The 17,140-nt window shown below is 40.8% G+C and overlaps 1 protein-coding gene across 2 annotated transcripts in view; it reads left to right on the forward strand.

Moving 5' to 3' along the window:
* VAV3 (vav guanine nucleotide exchange factor 3) overlaps window positions 1-13,215 on the forward strand; it is a 433,329-nt gene extending 420,114 nt beyond the window's left edge. Inside the window, exons 26-28 of one of the 2 annotated variants that reach the window (XM_027536346.1) lie at window positions 7,982-8,065; window positions 10,156-10,307; window positions 10,976-13,215. In XM_027536346.1, the coding sequence (XP_027392147.1) occupies window positions 7,982-8,065; window positions 10,156-10,307; window positions 10,976-11,017 (278 nt within the window). In that variant the 3' untranslated portion in view covers window positions 11,018-13,215. The remainder of the gene's footprint in view (window positions 1-7,981; window positions 8,066-10,155; window positions 10,308-10,975) is intronic. The other variant, XM_027536347.1, reaches the window with a different exon arrangement.
* The last annotated feature ends 3,925 nt before the right edge of the window (window positions 13,216-17,140 follow it).

Below are 17,140 nucleotides of genomic sequence, written 5' to 3' on the forward strand. Positions count from 1 at the left end.
AGGACTGGAAAAGGTCAGTTTTCATTCCAATCCCAAAGAAAGGCAATGCCATAGAATGCTCAAACTACCACACAATTGTACTCATCTCACATGCTAGCAAAGTAATGCTCAAAATTCTCCAATATAGGCTTCAACAGTGCATGAACCAAGAACTTCCAGATGTTCAATCTGGATTTAGAAAAGGCAGAGGAACCAGAGATCAAATTGCCAGCATCTACTGGATCACAGAAAAAGCCAGAGAATTCCAGAAAAACATACTTCTGCTTTATTGACTACACCAAAGCCGTTGACTGTGTGGATCACCACAAACTGTGGAAAATTCTTCAAGAGATGGGAATACCAGACTATCTGACCTTCCTCTTGAGAAATCTATATGCAGGTAAAGAAGCAACAGTTAGAACAGGACATGGAACAACAGACTGGTTCCAAATTGGGAAAGGATTATGTCAAGGCTGTATATTGTCACCCTGCTTATTTAACTTATAAGTAGAGTACATCATCCTGGACTGAGTGAACCGCAAGCTGGAATCAGGACTGCTGGGAGAAATATTGATAACCTCAGGTATGCACATGACACTACCCTTACGGCAGAAAGCGAAGAGGAACTAAAGAGCCTCTTGATGAAAATGAAAAAGGAGAGAGAAGAAGCTGGCTTAAAACTCAACTTTCAAAAAACAAAGATCATGGCATACAGTCCATCACTTCTGGCAAATAGATGGGAAAACAATGGTAATAGTTGCAGGCTTGATTTTCTTGGGCTCCAAAATCACTGCAGATGGAGACTGCAGCCATGAAATTAAAAGACGCTTGCTTCTTGAAATAAAAGTTATGATGAACCTAGACAGCATATTAAAAAGCAGAGACATCACTTTGCTGACAAAGGTCTGTCTAGTCAAAGCTATGGTTTTTCCAGTACTCATGTATGGATGTGAAAGTTGGACCATAAAGAAAGCTGAGTGCTGAAGAATTGATGCTTTTGAACTGCGGTGTTGGAGAAGACTCTTGAAAGTCCCTTGGACTGCAAGGAGATCCAACCAGTCCATCCTAAAGGAAATCAGTCCTGAATATTCATTGGAATGACTGATGTTGAAGCTGAAGTTCCAGTACTTTGGCCCCCTGACACGAAGAACTGACTCATTGGAAAGGACCCTGATGCTGGGAAAGGTTGAAGGCAGGAGGAGAAGGGGATGACAGAGGATGAGATGGTTGGATGGCATCACTGACTTGATGGGAATGAGTTTGAGCAAGCTCCGGGAGTTGGTGATGGACAGGGAAGTCTGGCGTGCTGCAGTCCATAGGGTGGCAAAGAGTCGGACATGACTGAGTGACTGAACTGAACTGATACTAGAAGTTGGTGAGTGTTTTGGAAAAATAATTTAACAGTGTAATGCTACTCAGGGGTTCTGGGAGTGGTTTATGAATTTAACTGAGGTGGTCAGGTGATGAAGAACAAAACGAGAGATTCGTTTTTCTTCCTTTTGGTTGTTTAGTAGAAAGCTGGTTCAGCAGTTTTGAATTTTCTTCATAGTAGAACAGCTGCTGGCTTCACAAGCTCCCCTTTCTAACAAGGTCACTTGGATGACCAGTGCTGTAGTCTCTTTGGGCTGCTGTAACAAAATGCCATAGACCAAGTGTCTTATAAACCCTAGAAAGGTATGGTTCATGCTTCTGGATGTTGGAAAGTTCAAGGTGAAGATGCTGACAGATTTGGTATCTGGTAATGACCTGCTCTCTGGTTCACAGAAGGTGCCATGTGTCCTCAGCTGGTGGAAAGGAATGAGGAAGCTCTGTGGGATTGCTTTTATAAGAGCACTAATCCCATTCATGCAGGCTTCATTCTCATGACCTAAGCACCTCCGCAAAGCCTCACTTCCTAGCGCCATCACATGAGGCATTAAGTTTCAACGTATGAATTTGGGGGATGGTAAAGGGGTCACAAATATCTGGTCCAGAGTAAACGGGGAGTTTCTACTATGATAAACTCACATAAATACCCTAATCCATCTGAAGAGCAGGCTACTTGAACTTTGACCATGACATTGGCAGAACTTCCATGCTCATCGTCAACAGTAGGACGGTGGGAATTTAGGGGACTGTGTGCCCTCTAACTACTTCTTTGCTTGTATATCACTCCCCACCCCAGCCCCCGCAATACTCTCAGGTTTTTCTCTGTATCACATGGCACAACTGGCATGTGTCCATGGCTCTTTTATGGGCCATTGGGGTAGGCCTCATTGTGAAAGTAACTGTTGAATAAAAACTCAAGGAAGTGCGCACAGAGGAGCCAGTGCAAAGGAAGGCACATATATGATGTGTGCAGTGTGAACAGAGCAGCAGAGATGGAGACAGAGAGCAGATCAGCCTATGTGCAGCTGTGGAAGACTTTAGCTTTTACTCTGGAACAAATGGGAAGCCATTGGAAGGATTTAAACAGAGGGGAAACGTGGTCTGACTGTAATAGGATTGTTCTAGGGAGCCTGCCTGGGTACAGTCCATAGGATTGCCAAGAATAGACTGAAGCGACTGAGCACGTGAGCACAGCAACAGTGTAGAAACAGGAAGACCAGTCAGGAGGCTTATGCAGCAGTTCAGCAGCCTGGACCAACACGCATCCAGACAGGTGATACATTGGGTTAGCTAAAATGTGGGGCTTCCCTGGTGGCTCAGAGGTTAGTGTCTGCTTCCAATGCAGGAGACCTGGGTTTGATCCCTGGGTCGGGAAGATCCCCTAGAGAAGGAAATAGCAACCCACTCTAGTATTCTTGCCTGGAGAAACTTATGGACGGAGGAGCCTGGTGGGTTACAGTCCACGGGGTCACAAAGAGTCAGACATGACTGAGCGATTGCACTCACTCACTGGCTCAAAATGTTCATTCAGGTTTTTATATAATATCTTATGGAAAAACCTGAACGAACTTTTTGGCCAACCCAGTATTATGATGGTGACCCAGAGGGACATTCTGACACATCAGATGTGAGACAGAATAGCAAGAGAATATTCTAAGATGACTGTAAGGTTTTTGGCTTAAGCAACTGGAAGATTGGAGATTTTTTTTTTTAGGGAAGTACTCAAATGGAGCCTAAATTCTACTCACAGCACTAAGATGAGTGATTTCTGTATCTCAGTATCAACTCTCTCTCTTCACTAATTTGTAAGCTCTTTTGAAGTCTGATGCTCTGTCTTAAAGAGTAAGCATTTAGAATAAAGTTCACATCTTGGTAAACTAGATACCTATAAATAATCTGAAGTCCCCTGAAATGTCAAATGATCTCATTTTCCATAACAATAAGGCCTTATTATACTCAGTTTTTCTCGTTAATGGCTTTATATATTTAGATTGTGCAGTATTGAATACCAAGTAGCTGTTTATATTCATAATAAGTTTAAGTATTCCTTGTCATATCTTTGAATTTTAGGTTAGAGGAAATTTGTCCATTTACCAGATGTCAGCATTCAATTAAGTAAAACCAATATTATATATAGTGGAGAGAGAGTTGATGCTGAGACACAGAAATCACTCATCTTTGATAGTGCTGAGAGTAGAATTTAGGCTCCATTTGAGTACTTCCCTAAAAAAAAAAAAAAAAAAAAAAACTCCAATCTTCCAGTTGCTTAAGCCAAAAACCTTACAGTCATCTTAGAATATTCTCTTGCTATTCCATCTCACATCTGATGTGTCAGAATGTCCTGCTAGGTTACTGTCAGAATTCAACCAATCTGAATTAGTTTCTTCAGTGACAATATATAAAATACAGAATAAACACTGTGTACTTGAGAGAGATTGGGGGAACAGATATTTGATACTATGTCTATGAATGTTGCTGCAAGTCTAAGAAGACATGACTAGGTTCCAAAATAAAACTAGGTTAAGGATCACAAATTTAAATATTCATTAAATTCTCAACATGTTCTCTGTTGCTGGGCCATCTGTAGATGATCCTGGTAAAAGGAATTCCTGGATCCTTCATAGTGGGTCCACATAGGAACACAGGTCTTCAGGAAAATCTCTAGGCCACTGGGCCCAAACTCAGGGACAGCTGTGTTGATGATGGTACCATTGGTACAACTATCTGATATTTTTTACTGATAACTTTTTTGTTGTTAACATAAATGAGTGTGAATACCTGTGGTTGTTCCAACTAAAGGTTCAGCATTAGGTAATTCCTGCCCCAGAGAATAATTACCAAATGCTTAGCCTCATCTTCAGTTATACAAATGATGGATAATTAAGTGGTAGTTCAAAAATACCTTGATTTGATAATCAATACCTTAAGGACAAGTGTTGATTGAGCTTGGTCTCTGCAGTGTACAAATTTCAAATGTTATTGAAAATCAAGTGGATTTTCATTTGCTCATGAACATGAATAGCCTAATCAAGGGAGAGCATAGCATTTTAAAGCAATGCTAAGTTAACCTTGACAACAGAAACGTGTGTCAATACCAGTTCACTAGTACTTTTTATTCTACTGTGAACATTGTGTTCCTTTTTTAATTGACATACTTCTGTGGCTCTGTCCTCTCAGTCAAGTCTCAGAACTGAATAATATTCAGTAGTGATTTGCCAGTCAGTTTATGATGGTTATGCCAATAGCTTCTGTTTCTATTAGAAAATGTCAGTATTTCAAGTTTTAACTTGGAAGAGTTAATATTCGACTGTACTTTAAATAACTCCTAATGAGAACTATTAAGTCCCTAGACTATGAGCTACTTATTTGCTAATGTTCCATAAACATTAGCCCATTTGAGTGCCAGGTATCATATGAAATTAACCAGAGAGACCTACCTGGTATGATGGTCTCTCTGAGCAATGTTCTCCGTCTGTGCTAATAAGGAGTTGAAAGTATTTGAGGAAGGAGGAAAGTTAGGCCCTAAACTAAGGCATGCAGTTTGCAAATGATTCTTTTAATGAAAAAGGTCTCAACATAGATTTTTAATATTATCTCAGTGGATACAGATATGAATAAAAGTTCTTGTTCTTAAGAAGCTTCCTGGAATAAGGTGATATACTAGCACCAGGCTCTCTATAGTACTAGGTGGTGAATGAATTTTAGGCTAGGAAGTAAAAGGAATGGGAGGTTATAACCCCTCAATGTTCCCCTTTGAATGTCACTGTTACTCAGCTGTTTCAATTCCATTCCAGGATATGCACCTACCAATAATTCTTACATTAGCGTCTTGGTACCGTTGGAGGAGTATGATGTAGAAAACGTCTATCTGTATGTGTGTGTAGAAATAGGTGGATATAGTCTCACTGTGGGCATAAATGTTTTATAGGTTAAACCATTTCACAAAATATCTTTATCAAATACTTTATTTTGATATTGCTTACATCTAGATTTAAGTCCATGCTTTCCTAGGGAGACACATTCTTTTACACTCTTATCTCCAGGCATTCAAATGCTGTTTTGCCAGCAATACAAGAATTTAGGACCCAAAGGCAGTGAAAATTGATACGTAGAAAGAGTGACAACAATAAGTCATGCTACAATGTGTAGGAAACTAGAAAGCATCGTACCAGCACTTACAATGTTTGGCTGAGAGCTACATATTGGGATGTAAGAGGTTAATCAGTTTCTCTCCTGAGAAGATTCTCAGGCCTGTGGTATGGTTCATGCCATGAGACCTACTGTATTTAATAGCTGTTCAGCATCTCAGGAAAAAATGATAGTTGTAGGAATATCACTGATAGATTATGGCTCTCAGGGATCCTGAGCAACAAGACGTGAACATATTTCATTTTCTTTCCTTTGTGTTGTGCTGGTTTTTGTTGGAAGTTGAGCAGTTAAGTGAGCAAAGATGAGCTCAACAAATAGGAGGAGGAGCTATCTACCTAAATTTGAGATTTAAGTACCATTTAGTTGTGTTTTCATTGATTTCTTATTTCTTCCTTCTACAGTTAACTTATCTTTTGTTATTTTTCAGACTCTTGACTTGAATTACTTTCATTAGAAATTTTGGGAATATACCACTTCTTTTTATTACTCCATGGATAAATAGTCCCAGAGAGAGAATCAAGGATGGACACTTAGAAAACAGTTTAAGGAACAAATTCTCCTCATTACACAGAAGTAATGAGTAGAATGAAGAGTTCTCCCAAACGCTGGATAGGAATCTTGGCACCAGATTTTCTGCCAATAGTAGAGTTAGGGTGCCATTTTCCTCATTCAGAGATGGCGTCCTTTCCTCTCTTTAACAATAGATATAACATGACCTGAAAATCAAACAAACCAGTTGCATTGCATGGTAATATAAAGTCAATTGCATAGATTATAAAATTAGTTGTATGGGCACATACTGCACATTAAAAAAAAAAGTATAACTTGGAACATGCAGTGGACTAGAAGAGAACCTTGATTATCAACAAGGATACACTTCAGGGTAGGTTAAATATGGGTGGCCACTTACTAAAAAAGTGTCATGCATGCATCAATTTATATATGAACCCAAGAACCACTGAACCCCTCCTTTCAGTTCCTCTGCCCAATCTGTTTGGTTGGAATCTAGCTGCTGCTGCTAAGTTGCTTCAGTTGTGTCCAACTCTGTGCGACCCCAGAGATGGCAGCCCACCAGGCTCCACCGTCCCTGGGATTCTCCAGGCAAGAACACCGGAGTGGGTTGCCATTTCCTTCTCCAATGCATGAAAGTGACAAGTGAAAGGGAAGTCGCTCAGTCATGTCCGATCCTCAGCGACCCCATGGACTGCAGCCAACCAGGCTCCTCCATCCATGGGAGTTTCCAGGCAAGAGTCCTGGAGTGGGGTGCCATTGCCTTCTCCGGGTTGGAATCTAAGCATCCCCTTAATGAGCTACTGCTATTCTTAGGTACAAGAGTATGTTAATAACCCGGATTCTTTCAAGTTCATCCTTAAGGTGAGGTGTGCCTTCTCAAGAACCAGGATGGTAACTATCGCATTCCAGACAGCAGGGCAGAATAAAGAACAAGAGAAGGGTGGAGGTGTATGCCAGCTGCCTTCCCAGAAATGATGCCTCATGATACTTTTGCTTACATCCCATCCCAGTAGCAAGAACTTAGTAATAGAGTCTCTGGGCAAACATAGCTCAACCAAATAACTTATTACATGGATTAAGGGGAGAATAAATACTGGGAGAAAGTTTACAATCACACTTCCTATTCTATTACAATGGTACCTTGGCATCAGCAGGGAGAGTTTTAAAACTGTCTAAGGTGGTACCTGAAGCAGAGGGATAGATGCAGAGTAGGCAGCAGTGAAGAGCCTTGACTCGAGTCACACTGTGTAGGTTTGAGTCTAGGCTGTTCTCAAATATGAAGAAGAAATATAATGGGTATCTTCCTCTGAGTTTTTATGATAATTAAATGAATAGAAAACACTGAGCAATTTTTGAGCATCTAAAAGCATAGATATTTTCTGTACATTCCTACAACTGGGGGATATATTTACTGTCTTTTCCACATATTTTATTTTTGGAAATAAGCTACCATGCACATGCTTGTTTGGAGGGTGAGGGTGGTTCCCAACAAATTTTATGAATGATTTTCTTGAATTTTCAATGGGTTCTGCATATTTCATTGATGCCACCCTATATAGGCTCTTTATATCTCCTCTTTATATCAGTTATAATGTGAAGTGTATTACATTAAGAATTTAGATGATCGCCATCTCCACTGATGTGACAAAGTAGGAATTGTGCACCATATCAAGAGAAGGCCATCCTTGGGTGGAAGGGGTTCATCGATGGCAGCATGGAGGGGTATGCTGTGTTCACCTGTAAAGGGATGGGTCACAATGAATTGCATTAATGTCAATCAAAATGTAAAAATCTGGCTTGTTCTTCATTTAGAAATGGTGATAGGAGACAAATGGGTGAAAATGAAGCTTGATATTTCAACTTGGATGTGACAATTTTCTTAAGGTTATAGACAGCGAAATAGCTGTGTCAAGATATGTTTTGCCAACACCTAAATGCTCTTTGCTTCTCTCTTTTTCTTTCCTTCTCTAAGCCCCTTCTTTGTTCTGTGGGTTTTCTTTTGTAACTCCACCAGACTACAGCTTTGTCCCCCCTTCTTCCACTCCTTTCTGGTCAGGTACTGCTTTACTGCTTTTATATGTCTTTTCAACTTGCTTTTGTTTGCAAGTATTTTGACTTCTGTGTATGGCTTCTCATATAGATACATTTCCTCACAAGCAGCCCCTCCAGTCACATTCCCACCATGCACTCTCCTTTTCTCTGTCATCAAGTCATCGTTTGTCTTGACATTCCCATCCTCCAGTTTTATGTGTGTGCTCATGTTATATTTCAGCAAGACATTTTTTCTTTCATCAGTTGGAAAGAATTGAGAGGTGAAAATATAAAGGGAGAATGAAGTGCTTTATAAAACCAGTTTTCTTGAGGATCAGAAATTTTAGTTGGGAAAAGCCAGTGTTCATGTCTTTCCATTAAGAAAATAAATAGGACCAAAATCCCAACTTTATCTCCAAATATAAGAATAGAATTTAGTTCATCTTGCTTTGAAGGATGACTGTTCATCTGCTTGTGCAAGGCATTCTGGTCTTAATTTCTGTCATTAGCCAGAGAATGTAAGGGCTGTTTATGTGACATGTGGGGAGTACATGATGACTGAATAAAGTATGTTTTCTTACAGATTTTAAAAAATTAACCTGTAAACCCCAATGGAATAATAAAATATAGTACTAGAAGGCCCTTACAAGTCATCTGGTATAGACCTTTCATTTTATAGGTGAGAAGAATGTGGCCCAGAGGGGTTAAGAGAACTGTACAAGGTCGCACAGTTAAGTTGATGATGGGTTTTTCCATCACTGGGGTGTTTTTATGTGCATGACTCTAAGAGTAGTGCCCCAGTAATGGGATGGTTTTCAGTAAGGAAACTATTAAAGTGGTTTGTGTCCGAACAGTAAAATAAAATGACCTATTTTTGCTCCCTTTACAGTTCTGAAATCTACAGCATTGCCATTCGTTTATCTTATGATGGACACCTGGAGACTAAAAAATTTCTATCATTGCAAAGCTCTGGAAAATAGGCCAGAGATCCCAGTCTCCAAGAGGGCACACTTTTCCAGGGTGACAGTCATAACTGTAGCTGCCTAGACTCTGGGAACTGTTACAAATATGATGTATGGCACTTCCCATGGTTTTTTTTCCTTTCTTATACTTCAGTTTCTCTACCATTTAAGGTTTATAAAGTTCCACCAATCCCAGGTGAGTGATTCTCAGAATCACGGAAAATATAATTGAAAATACTTTATAACCCCAAGGAGCAACAGGTAGAGATGTTAATATGAAATGTGTTCTGAAACACCAGAGACGAACAGATGTCTAGCTTGAACTGAATTTTCCTTTCAGGACAGGCAGGTGAGGGCAAAGAAGAGGTTAGCTCCTCTCCTACCATTGAAAAAAAAATCTAAGTATAGGAGGCGAACACGCTGAATCTTGTTTTTGGTTATGTATTTCAGTAAAGATTTTCTATACCATCTGAGCCACCAGGGCAGTTCTATAAAATTTGTTTGAAACAAAGAAGATACATGGATGGTGTTTATTATTTTTTTCTATGAAACATGATTTAAGCTGCTTCACAAGTGAAATTATATATAAAAGAGTAACTGTCTCTAAATAAATTTAACTAAAAAAAAAAGGCTATTTGAGGGGAGGAGATGCCATTTGACTAGAAATGATGACATGGATTCAGTAGGAGCCTTTCAGAGCAAAAAAAAAAAAAAAAAGTTGATTGTTTTGAGTCTTAGTTGAGAAGCTTACAAGATAAAAAATGTGAAACTTTTACCATAGAGGTTCTAGTTAAAAATGGATTACTATGCCGTCAATAGGAAATTTATGCTAGTTATTTGAGATTCTGTCACCCTAGATAGTAACTTAGATATTAACCTTTTTTCCCACCAAACTACAAAAACTAGTCCCTGTTTGGAAGTTCCTATGAAGAACATGAACACCGAATAATGAGTCTTTAAACTTTGTGAACCTGACTACCGCTGACTGAATTGAAACAGCAGTTCTGCTGCTTTCAAGCCCCTCTGCCATCATCACTAGTCTGTAATGAAATCACGGCTGTGCATCTTGATAGCATCTATAGCATCCATCTGACTAGCTTCTTATGATTGGTAAAGTGCAAAGCCATTCTGACGCCCCATCATTTCTTTACAGTCTTAAGTCCAAAGGTGCTGGGCATCGCTATTGCTCGGTATGACTTCTGTGCCAGAGATATGCGAGAACTGTCCCTGCTGAAAGGAGATGTGGTGAAGATTTACACGAAGATGAGTGCGAACGGCTGGTGGAGAGGAGAAGTGAACGGCAGGGTGAGCGTCCCTCTCAATGTGACCATCATGTAAATGAAGGGGGCTGGGCAGCCACTGGCACCCATGATGCTGGGGGGGAACCCCTACACCACCTGACAGTTGTCACCCCCCCAGAGTCCTGGCTTCACATGGGTGGTGGTCCTTACTGAAAACAGGGACTCCAGAAAAATGCATTGCATGGCTAGGATACTGACATAAATAAAGTTTACTTAGGCAAATTTGATGGCTTCCTATTGGGAAAAGGGTTTAGGAGCATGTCAGTTCTTTTGAGTCTGTAAACCTCTTTTTAAGTCTAGAGCATCAGCTTTATGTGGAGCACAAAATACCTGTGAGAGCCACTGATCTAAATTAGAAAGAGCAGCATAGGACCTCTGTCTTTATATCCTGTTCTATAGCAGAAAGAGAGAGCATTAAGTAGTAGAACCCCTTAATTTACATATTTGTGTCCTCGCAGAGTAGAATACTGTTGAAGCGTATTTTATTCCACCCTTTCTACCACTCACTCTATTGGGCTTTTAGGAGCAGTTTAAACCAATCCTCTTCATCTGCAGTGGGCATTAAACCCCAGCTTAATTCTGGGTGTTATGAAAATGAAATGCTCTGTTTGTAGAGCCTTTTGAAGTGGTGGATAGAGTCACATTGCTGTGTTGGTTGCTCTTCCTTTTTAGGTGGGCTGGTTTCCATCCACGTACGTGGAAGAGGACGAATAAATTCCAGTCCAGCGTTGCACTGCACCAGGAATTTCAGAGACGGGATTAACAGCAGCCTGTACAGCATTATGAACTCACTGAAGTGTTTAAAAAGCTGCCTTTCTGGCTATTCAGCATCTTCCCTCTCTTTCCCCTCCTAAGTCTTAATGCTGGGATTTCTAAAGATGCTGGTACTGACAGATTAATGGCTCGCCTAGAGCTATGCAAGAAACAGCCTGCCCGTCTGTCATCGTCAGGGACCAGGGCAAAGCCAAAAGCTTTCTTCCCCCAGAAAGCCCTGAAAGCACATTGGTTCATGTTTCTTTCTATTTCTCCAGTCAGATGTCATGAATGCCAGCCATTAGTAAATGTTTAATGTGTATTTACTTTCTTCTCCTGTGCCATTCTCCAGAATTTTTGATGGTACAAAGCAGCAGAAGTTTAATTTTGCTTTCTTCAGCATGAAGAAAAATGGGAGTTCTGCCAGTGGGGCAGCTTACTGAAAAGGTCCAGCATTACTTGTCTTAAATTGCCCGGCAAGGTGACTCAGTGCCTGGCAAACACTTGTACCCCACCTCCCCACCACCACCGGTGTTCCTCATGTGAAAGTTTAAGAGGCAAATGCTCAGCTTGTAAGTGACATAGGTGGGAGGGAGGAGTCAAGTATTCATTTGAAAACCTAATTATATTTGCAAACTTTTTCATAAGAAGACATACGCCAAAAAGTGGATAAAAGAATATCTTCATGTTAAATCTTTACAACCTCCATGATTTCATAGGGTTATTTTAGAAAATGTAGTACTTCACTTTATGAGATAATCTGGGCTGGGTATGTTTTTTTAGGTAGTTACAAGTAACCTGAGTTAAGGTGCCATTGTTTACATAGACAGACCAACGACTATGATTTATAGTAGGTCATTTCAGAGAAGCGACATTATTAACCTATGCCTTTTCCTCCTCCCCGACTCCCCTGCCCAAATGAAAAAGACCTGGGACATACATGCTGATTCCCACATGTTCCTGGAGTATTTACAGTAGCACAAACAACCTCGTTGAGGATTTCTGAAGGAAAGCACATTAAGGTCCTTTATGCATTTCCGGGACACAAAGGAGAGTCACTAGACTTTTCTGTTTCTGATCTTATCCACTGTGGGCTCCCAGCACTCACTGAGGCTCTTCCCATCTGAGTCCATTTCCGGGTGTGTATTAACTGGTGGGAAGATAAGTCTGCAGTGCATTTATTTGACCAAGTCTTCACTGTTTATATGAGGAGTCTAAGTACATTTTTCCTGGGATGTACAGAGTGCCCAGTCAAGAGAATCAAGTTAAGACACTAACTTGGCCCTTTCCTGATGAAATATTTTCTCCATAGCAGAAGTCATGTTCTGACAAGACTCAGTATCTACAGAAAACATTAGAAGCATTAACTGCATAGAGCCAAATTAGGAACATTTAGTTCTGAAATCTTGGATCATCTTTAAAATGAGGTGGGTGCGATTGGCCTTCTCCCCAACCCACTGAGGGCCAGAACTTTATGTTTGGTGGATACTTCTCCCTTTAGAGACCCTCGTGGGCTAGGACTTCTCAAATAGGATAGATTCAGGACCTTTACCTCAGAATTATGTAAACTGTGATTGTGTTTTAGAAAAGTTACTTGCTAAAACCAGTTAAGTTTTTGTATATGTGTAAATGATCATGAAATTGAGTTTTATAAGATGTTCTGTATAGTGAAGTTACACACTCAAGGTGTCTCTTGGAGTGGATTCTCTCCCATAAAGTCTTATCTACAACATTGTGTCTGGGTAATGTTTTGTCTGTTACTGTCTGCCAACTGTTACCAGAGAGCAGCTTCATACAAACTGAAACACTCCTGTGTAAAGTACTGTAGCTTGTGCTGTTTCTTTTGTTGTTTTTTAGCCAATAGACTCCCTCTCTTGCTACATTTCATGGACCTGGGGGTTTCCCAGCAGAGGATATTAGCATCCCTTTTCATGACCTTACCATTTACATCTTTGTCTATGTTAAATACTTCATATTGGAAACTTTAAATGCTGCCGATTTGTGTAGATTTCTAATACCAAAGACAGAAGTAAATGTTTTCCATATACTTTGTCTTGCCTGTATGCAGCCCTGTGTAATATGGTGAATTAGAGTGGTATTTCACTTTGTAATATTTTGTAAATATGTCAATATAATAAATAGTTACTACTTGCATTACATCGATTGAGAGCGGAAGTCTTTCCATTGAACAGTTCCATACATAATTCAACATGTGCAGATCTCATCATAAACACAAGACTAGAAGCCCTAACTGTGATCTGCAATAGTTGCAGATAATATATCATTGACATGCTTACCACCTGCCACACAGTTCTAAATGCTTTATGTGCTCTAATTTACAATAACCCCAGGAGGTATAACCCCATATTATCTCCACTTTTCAGATAAAGGAACAGGCATTTTGAGAGGCTGTAGCTTGACCCACCTTACAGAGCTGGCAAGTGTCAGAGAGTTCCAGCTTGGGTGGTCTGACTCCAGAGCCTGTACCACCACACTTAATAGGGGCAAAAGGGTTTCCTTGGTGGCTCAGCGGTAAAGCATCTGCTTGCCAATGCAGGAGACACAGGTTCGATCCCTGAGTCGGGAAGATCCCCTTGAGATGGAAATGGCAACCCACTCCAATATTCTTGCCTGGGACATCCCATTAGACAGAGAAGCCTGGTGGGCCACAGTCCACAGTTTCGCAGTCAACAGGGACAAAAGGGAGATTAGGGATGTCAGACTGCATAGTTGAGCAGCTGTGATACCAAAGAGTGGTTTAAATGATTGAAGATGAGCACAATTCAGAAACAGTCTCCTATTCCTGCCTCCTAAAAGAGAGCCTCAAATAGATATTGCCTAGAGGGAGAGGTGTCAGAGATTGACCTTTATCTACTTTGATTCAACCTTTCCATAGCAAATGATGAAGTGCTAAGCCAGAGAGACGTGGAGGCAAGTTTCCCTTGGCAGAGCACGCCTGTGGGTTGTCCCCAGTGGTGGAGGCAGGTTGGCTCAGAACGGCAGGGAAACCCATTCCTTCTAGAGAGCAGAAAAGGCCAGTTCCAAGGTAATAGCGTCTGGTTGATGTCACCAGCACACTGTGCTTAGAAATACAAAATCTCCCCTATTTCATTATAGTATGGTGGGTTACCCTAGTCCTGACTCCCACTGCTTGAAGGGCTGATTCCTTTGGATTTCTCTTCAACATGTTATCATTGATGGGACTTTAGACCTTGTATCTTATCATCACCACTCTTACCACTACCAATCATGATAAGAACTCCCTCTTCATTTATTAGTTTGGAGAAGGAAATGGCAACCCACTCCAGTACTCTTGCCTTGAAAATCCCATGGACGGAGGAGCTTGGTGCATGGGAATAACCCTTATAAATCATTAAAATATTGTCTTCCATCAAGTAATTGAAGTAAAATATATTGATAATCAGTCTTTAGGTGCCTTGCTTTGTTCTATTTACAGAAGAGTGATAAACCGTCGCCCCAGACACCAGCATCTCTGGGTTCCCATCCCATCCTCACCACACAGGGGCTCAGCCAATCAGTATAATAAGAGCAGGTACTTGATCGGAGGTTGTGGGACTCAACTGAGACTGTACATATAAAGTGTGATTGTGTCTGGCTTGCACTGAACCATTTTTATCACTGTCATTATGGTGGTCACTGTCAGATGGATTTGCTGTCAAATTTGGGTAGTTGCTATATGAATCTTTGAATTCCTTCAGTGTAAATCAGGCTCACTTATTGGATTAAGGGGTAAAACTACAGATTCTCAATTAGACAGTCTTTCTAGGAATGATGTTAAATCATCTGGTATCATAGAAAGTAGAAGTTTTAGCAGTTGCACCTGGGTTCAAACCCCAGCACCACCAGTGACTTTCTGGGCACCAATTTCATCTTCTGTAATAAAGGGATAATTATAAGTGTCTGAGAGAGTTGAAGGATAAATCATAACATATGAAGAAAAAGATGCCAGTAAAGAGCCTGGCACATGGTAGGTACTCAAGAAATGTTGATCCCCTTCCCCTGATGAATTGTAAAATGCTTAGGGACCAGATTATGGACTGGAAGCTTTCATTTTAAATACTAAAGCTCATGTTTTCTTACATATAATCACATTTTGAGCATTCAAATTACAGATGGAATAAAAAGGTGTGTGTTCAGGAAGATTAATATTCAAACCCACAGAAAACCTCAGAAGTTGAATTTAACAGCTCTACATTATTTTGACTAGGAAAATAGGATTATCACCCATCTCATAATCATTTAGACTTAGTCCATTAGTCACTTCATTTTTCACTGAAACTAGTTTTCTGGGATTGGTTGAGCTCTGATTAGAAATGTTATGCTCTAGCGTCTGGCAGACTTTAAAAAGTATCTTATTGTAAGTAATGAACCAGTCCCTAAAAAAGGTCAAACGGAATCCTTTCTCAAGTTAGGTGCCATCAGTTAGACAGTATTCAGGGAAATAGTGACAGAAAAATAACTCTTGAAGCACTCTAGACTGGCTCTGTCAGGAAGTTCCAGAATTTCTAGGCGCAGTACAACCACAGTGACCCAGACATTGAGAGACCGCAGAGCAGAAACAGAATGAACACAAATCACTCCTTGCCCTGTCTGCTAATGGACACTGGGGTGCATGTTGAGCCCGGGGGTGGGGGGTAAACCCCAGAATAGTGGACCCCCGTCTGCTGGCACAGTCCTGGCCCCCTCTCCAGCTGAGCAAGCCTGGGGAAAGCACACAGAGCCCCTGAATCACAGTCTCTGAGAATGAAGGGGTTAACCAGTTGAAAACCATTATTTCTATCTAAGCTCCATGGTTTTATGAAGTTATTCTGAACCACAGAAGAAACAAACAACTTCACCAACGTATAGAGGTTTTAGAATATGCTAGTACTAACTAGGATAGTCAAATCTCTTTTCAGCTGTACTCAAAATTCTTTGCACAATCATTTCGTGGCTGTAAGTGGCACAGGGGCAGATCTGTGGGTCTGCTGTATGCACCATGGTACCCTTAGTACCCATCCACTGGCACATGCCAGAAGCCGGGGAATGTTCGTGGAGTGAACAGGTCCCCAGCACTCCTGCGTGGGGACCTGTGGGCAGGCACTGGCCCTAGGTTCTGTGGCTGAAATGCTAAATGTGCTCTGACTTTGACTCTAGCAGTTGAGTTCTGTGTGGATGGTTGCAACTGAACCTCAGAAACCACAGCTCCTTGAGGGGGCACTGGAGACGCCAGCTCTTGGCTGCTGTCATGACACCACCACCTTTCTCTCCTGAATTAACTGCTTGGGCATGTGTGTTGTGGACATCACACCACCTGGCCTGCTCCAACAGTACTCTGCAGTTGTTACTGCTCTGTGCCCACAGGAAGCAGAATGCACACGATCTGCATTTAGTACGTTTTCCTTCTGCTGATGATAAAAAAAAGTAAGCATCCCTACATTTGGGATCTGCAGCTCCTGGAATCTTTTCAGACTTCGTCTCACTGAACCTGGCGCAGCACAACCCTGAAAGGCAGGTAGGGCAACCTTCATCTATGAAATGAAAATGCACGGGAACTTCCAATTTCTCAGAATCCCTAAGGCCTTTCTCCAGAGGAGCTTCTATCTACACTGTGGGCATTTGCTGATGTCCTAGGTCAAGAGGCAGCACAACTGGGCCAAAATCCTCATACTTCTTGCTGTCAGCACATACTGACGTGTTTGAAATGTGTCAATAAATCTAATAATGTCTCAAAGTCTGATCAGCAAATGCGTTTGGATTTTCTAGTGATTTGAATGTCCTTGCCTCCATGAGGGTAAATTTTTTGTTTTTTTCCCAATGATAATTTAGGTTTTGTCTCCTCATTTGAATATTTTAAAAAATCTCATCTCATTTAATTCTGAGAATTCAAAGGTTGGTAACACTGCATCTTTGAATCATGAAAACTCTTGTTCTGGTTGAATAACTCTTCTACACAAGAGCTAGAACTAGTTTTTAAAGCAATTTGACCTATTTTAATAGCCTAATCAACCTTTTTGTCTAAGAAACAGCACAGATTAATGGTCAAGGCCTCAGCTTTAAAACTGGACTGTCGGGCTCCACCAC

The sequence above is a fragment of the Bos indicus x Bos taurus genome, chromosome 3 (genome assembly GCF_003369695.1).
Source record: "Bos indicus x Bos taurus breed Angus x Brahman F1 hybrid chromosome 3, Bos_hybrid_MaternalHap_v2.0, whole genome shotgun sequence".
NCBI lineage: Eukaryota > Metazoa > Chordata > Mammalia > Artiodactyla > Bovidae > Bos > Bos indicus x Bos taurus.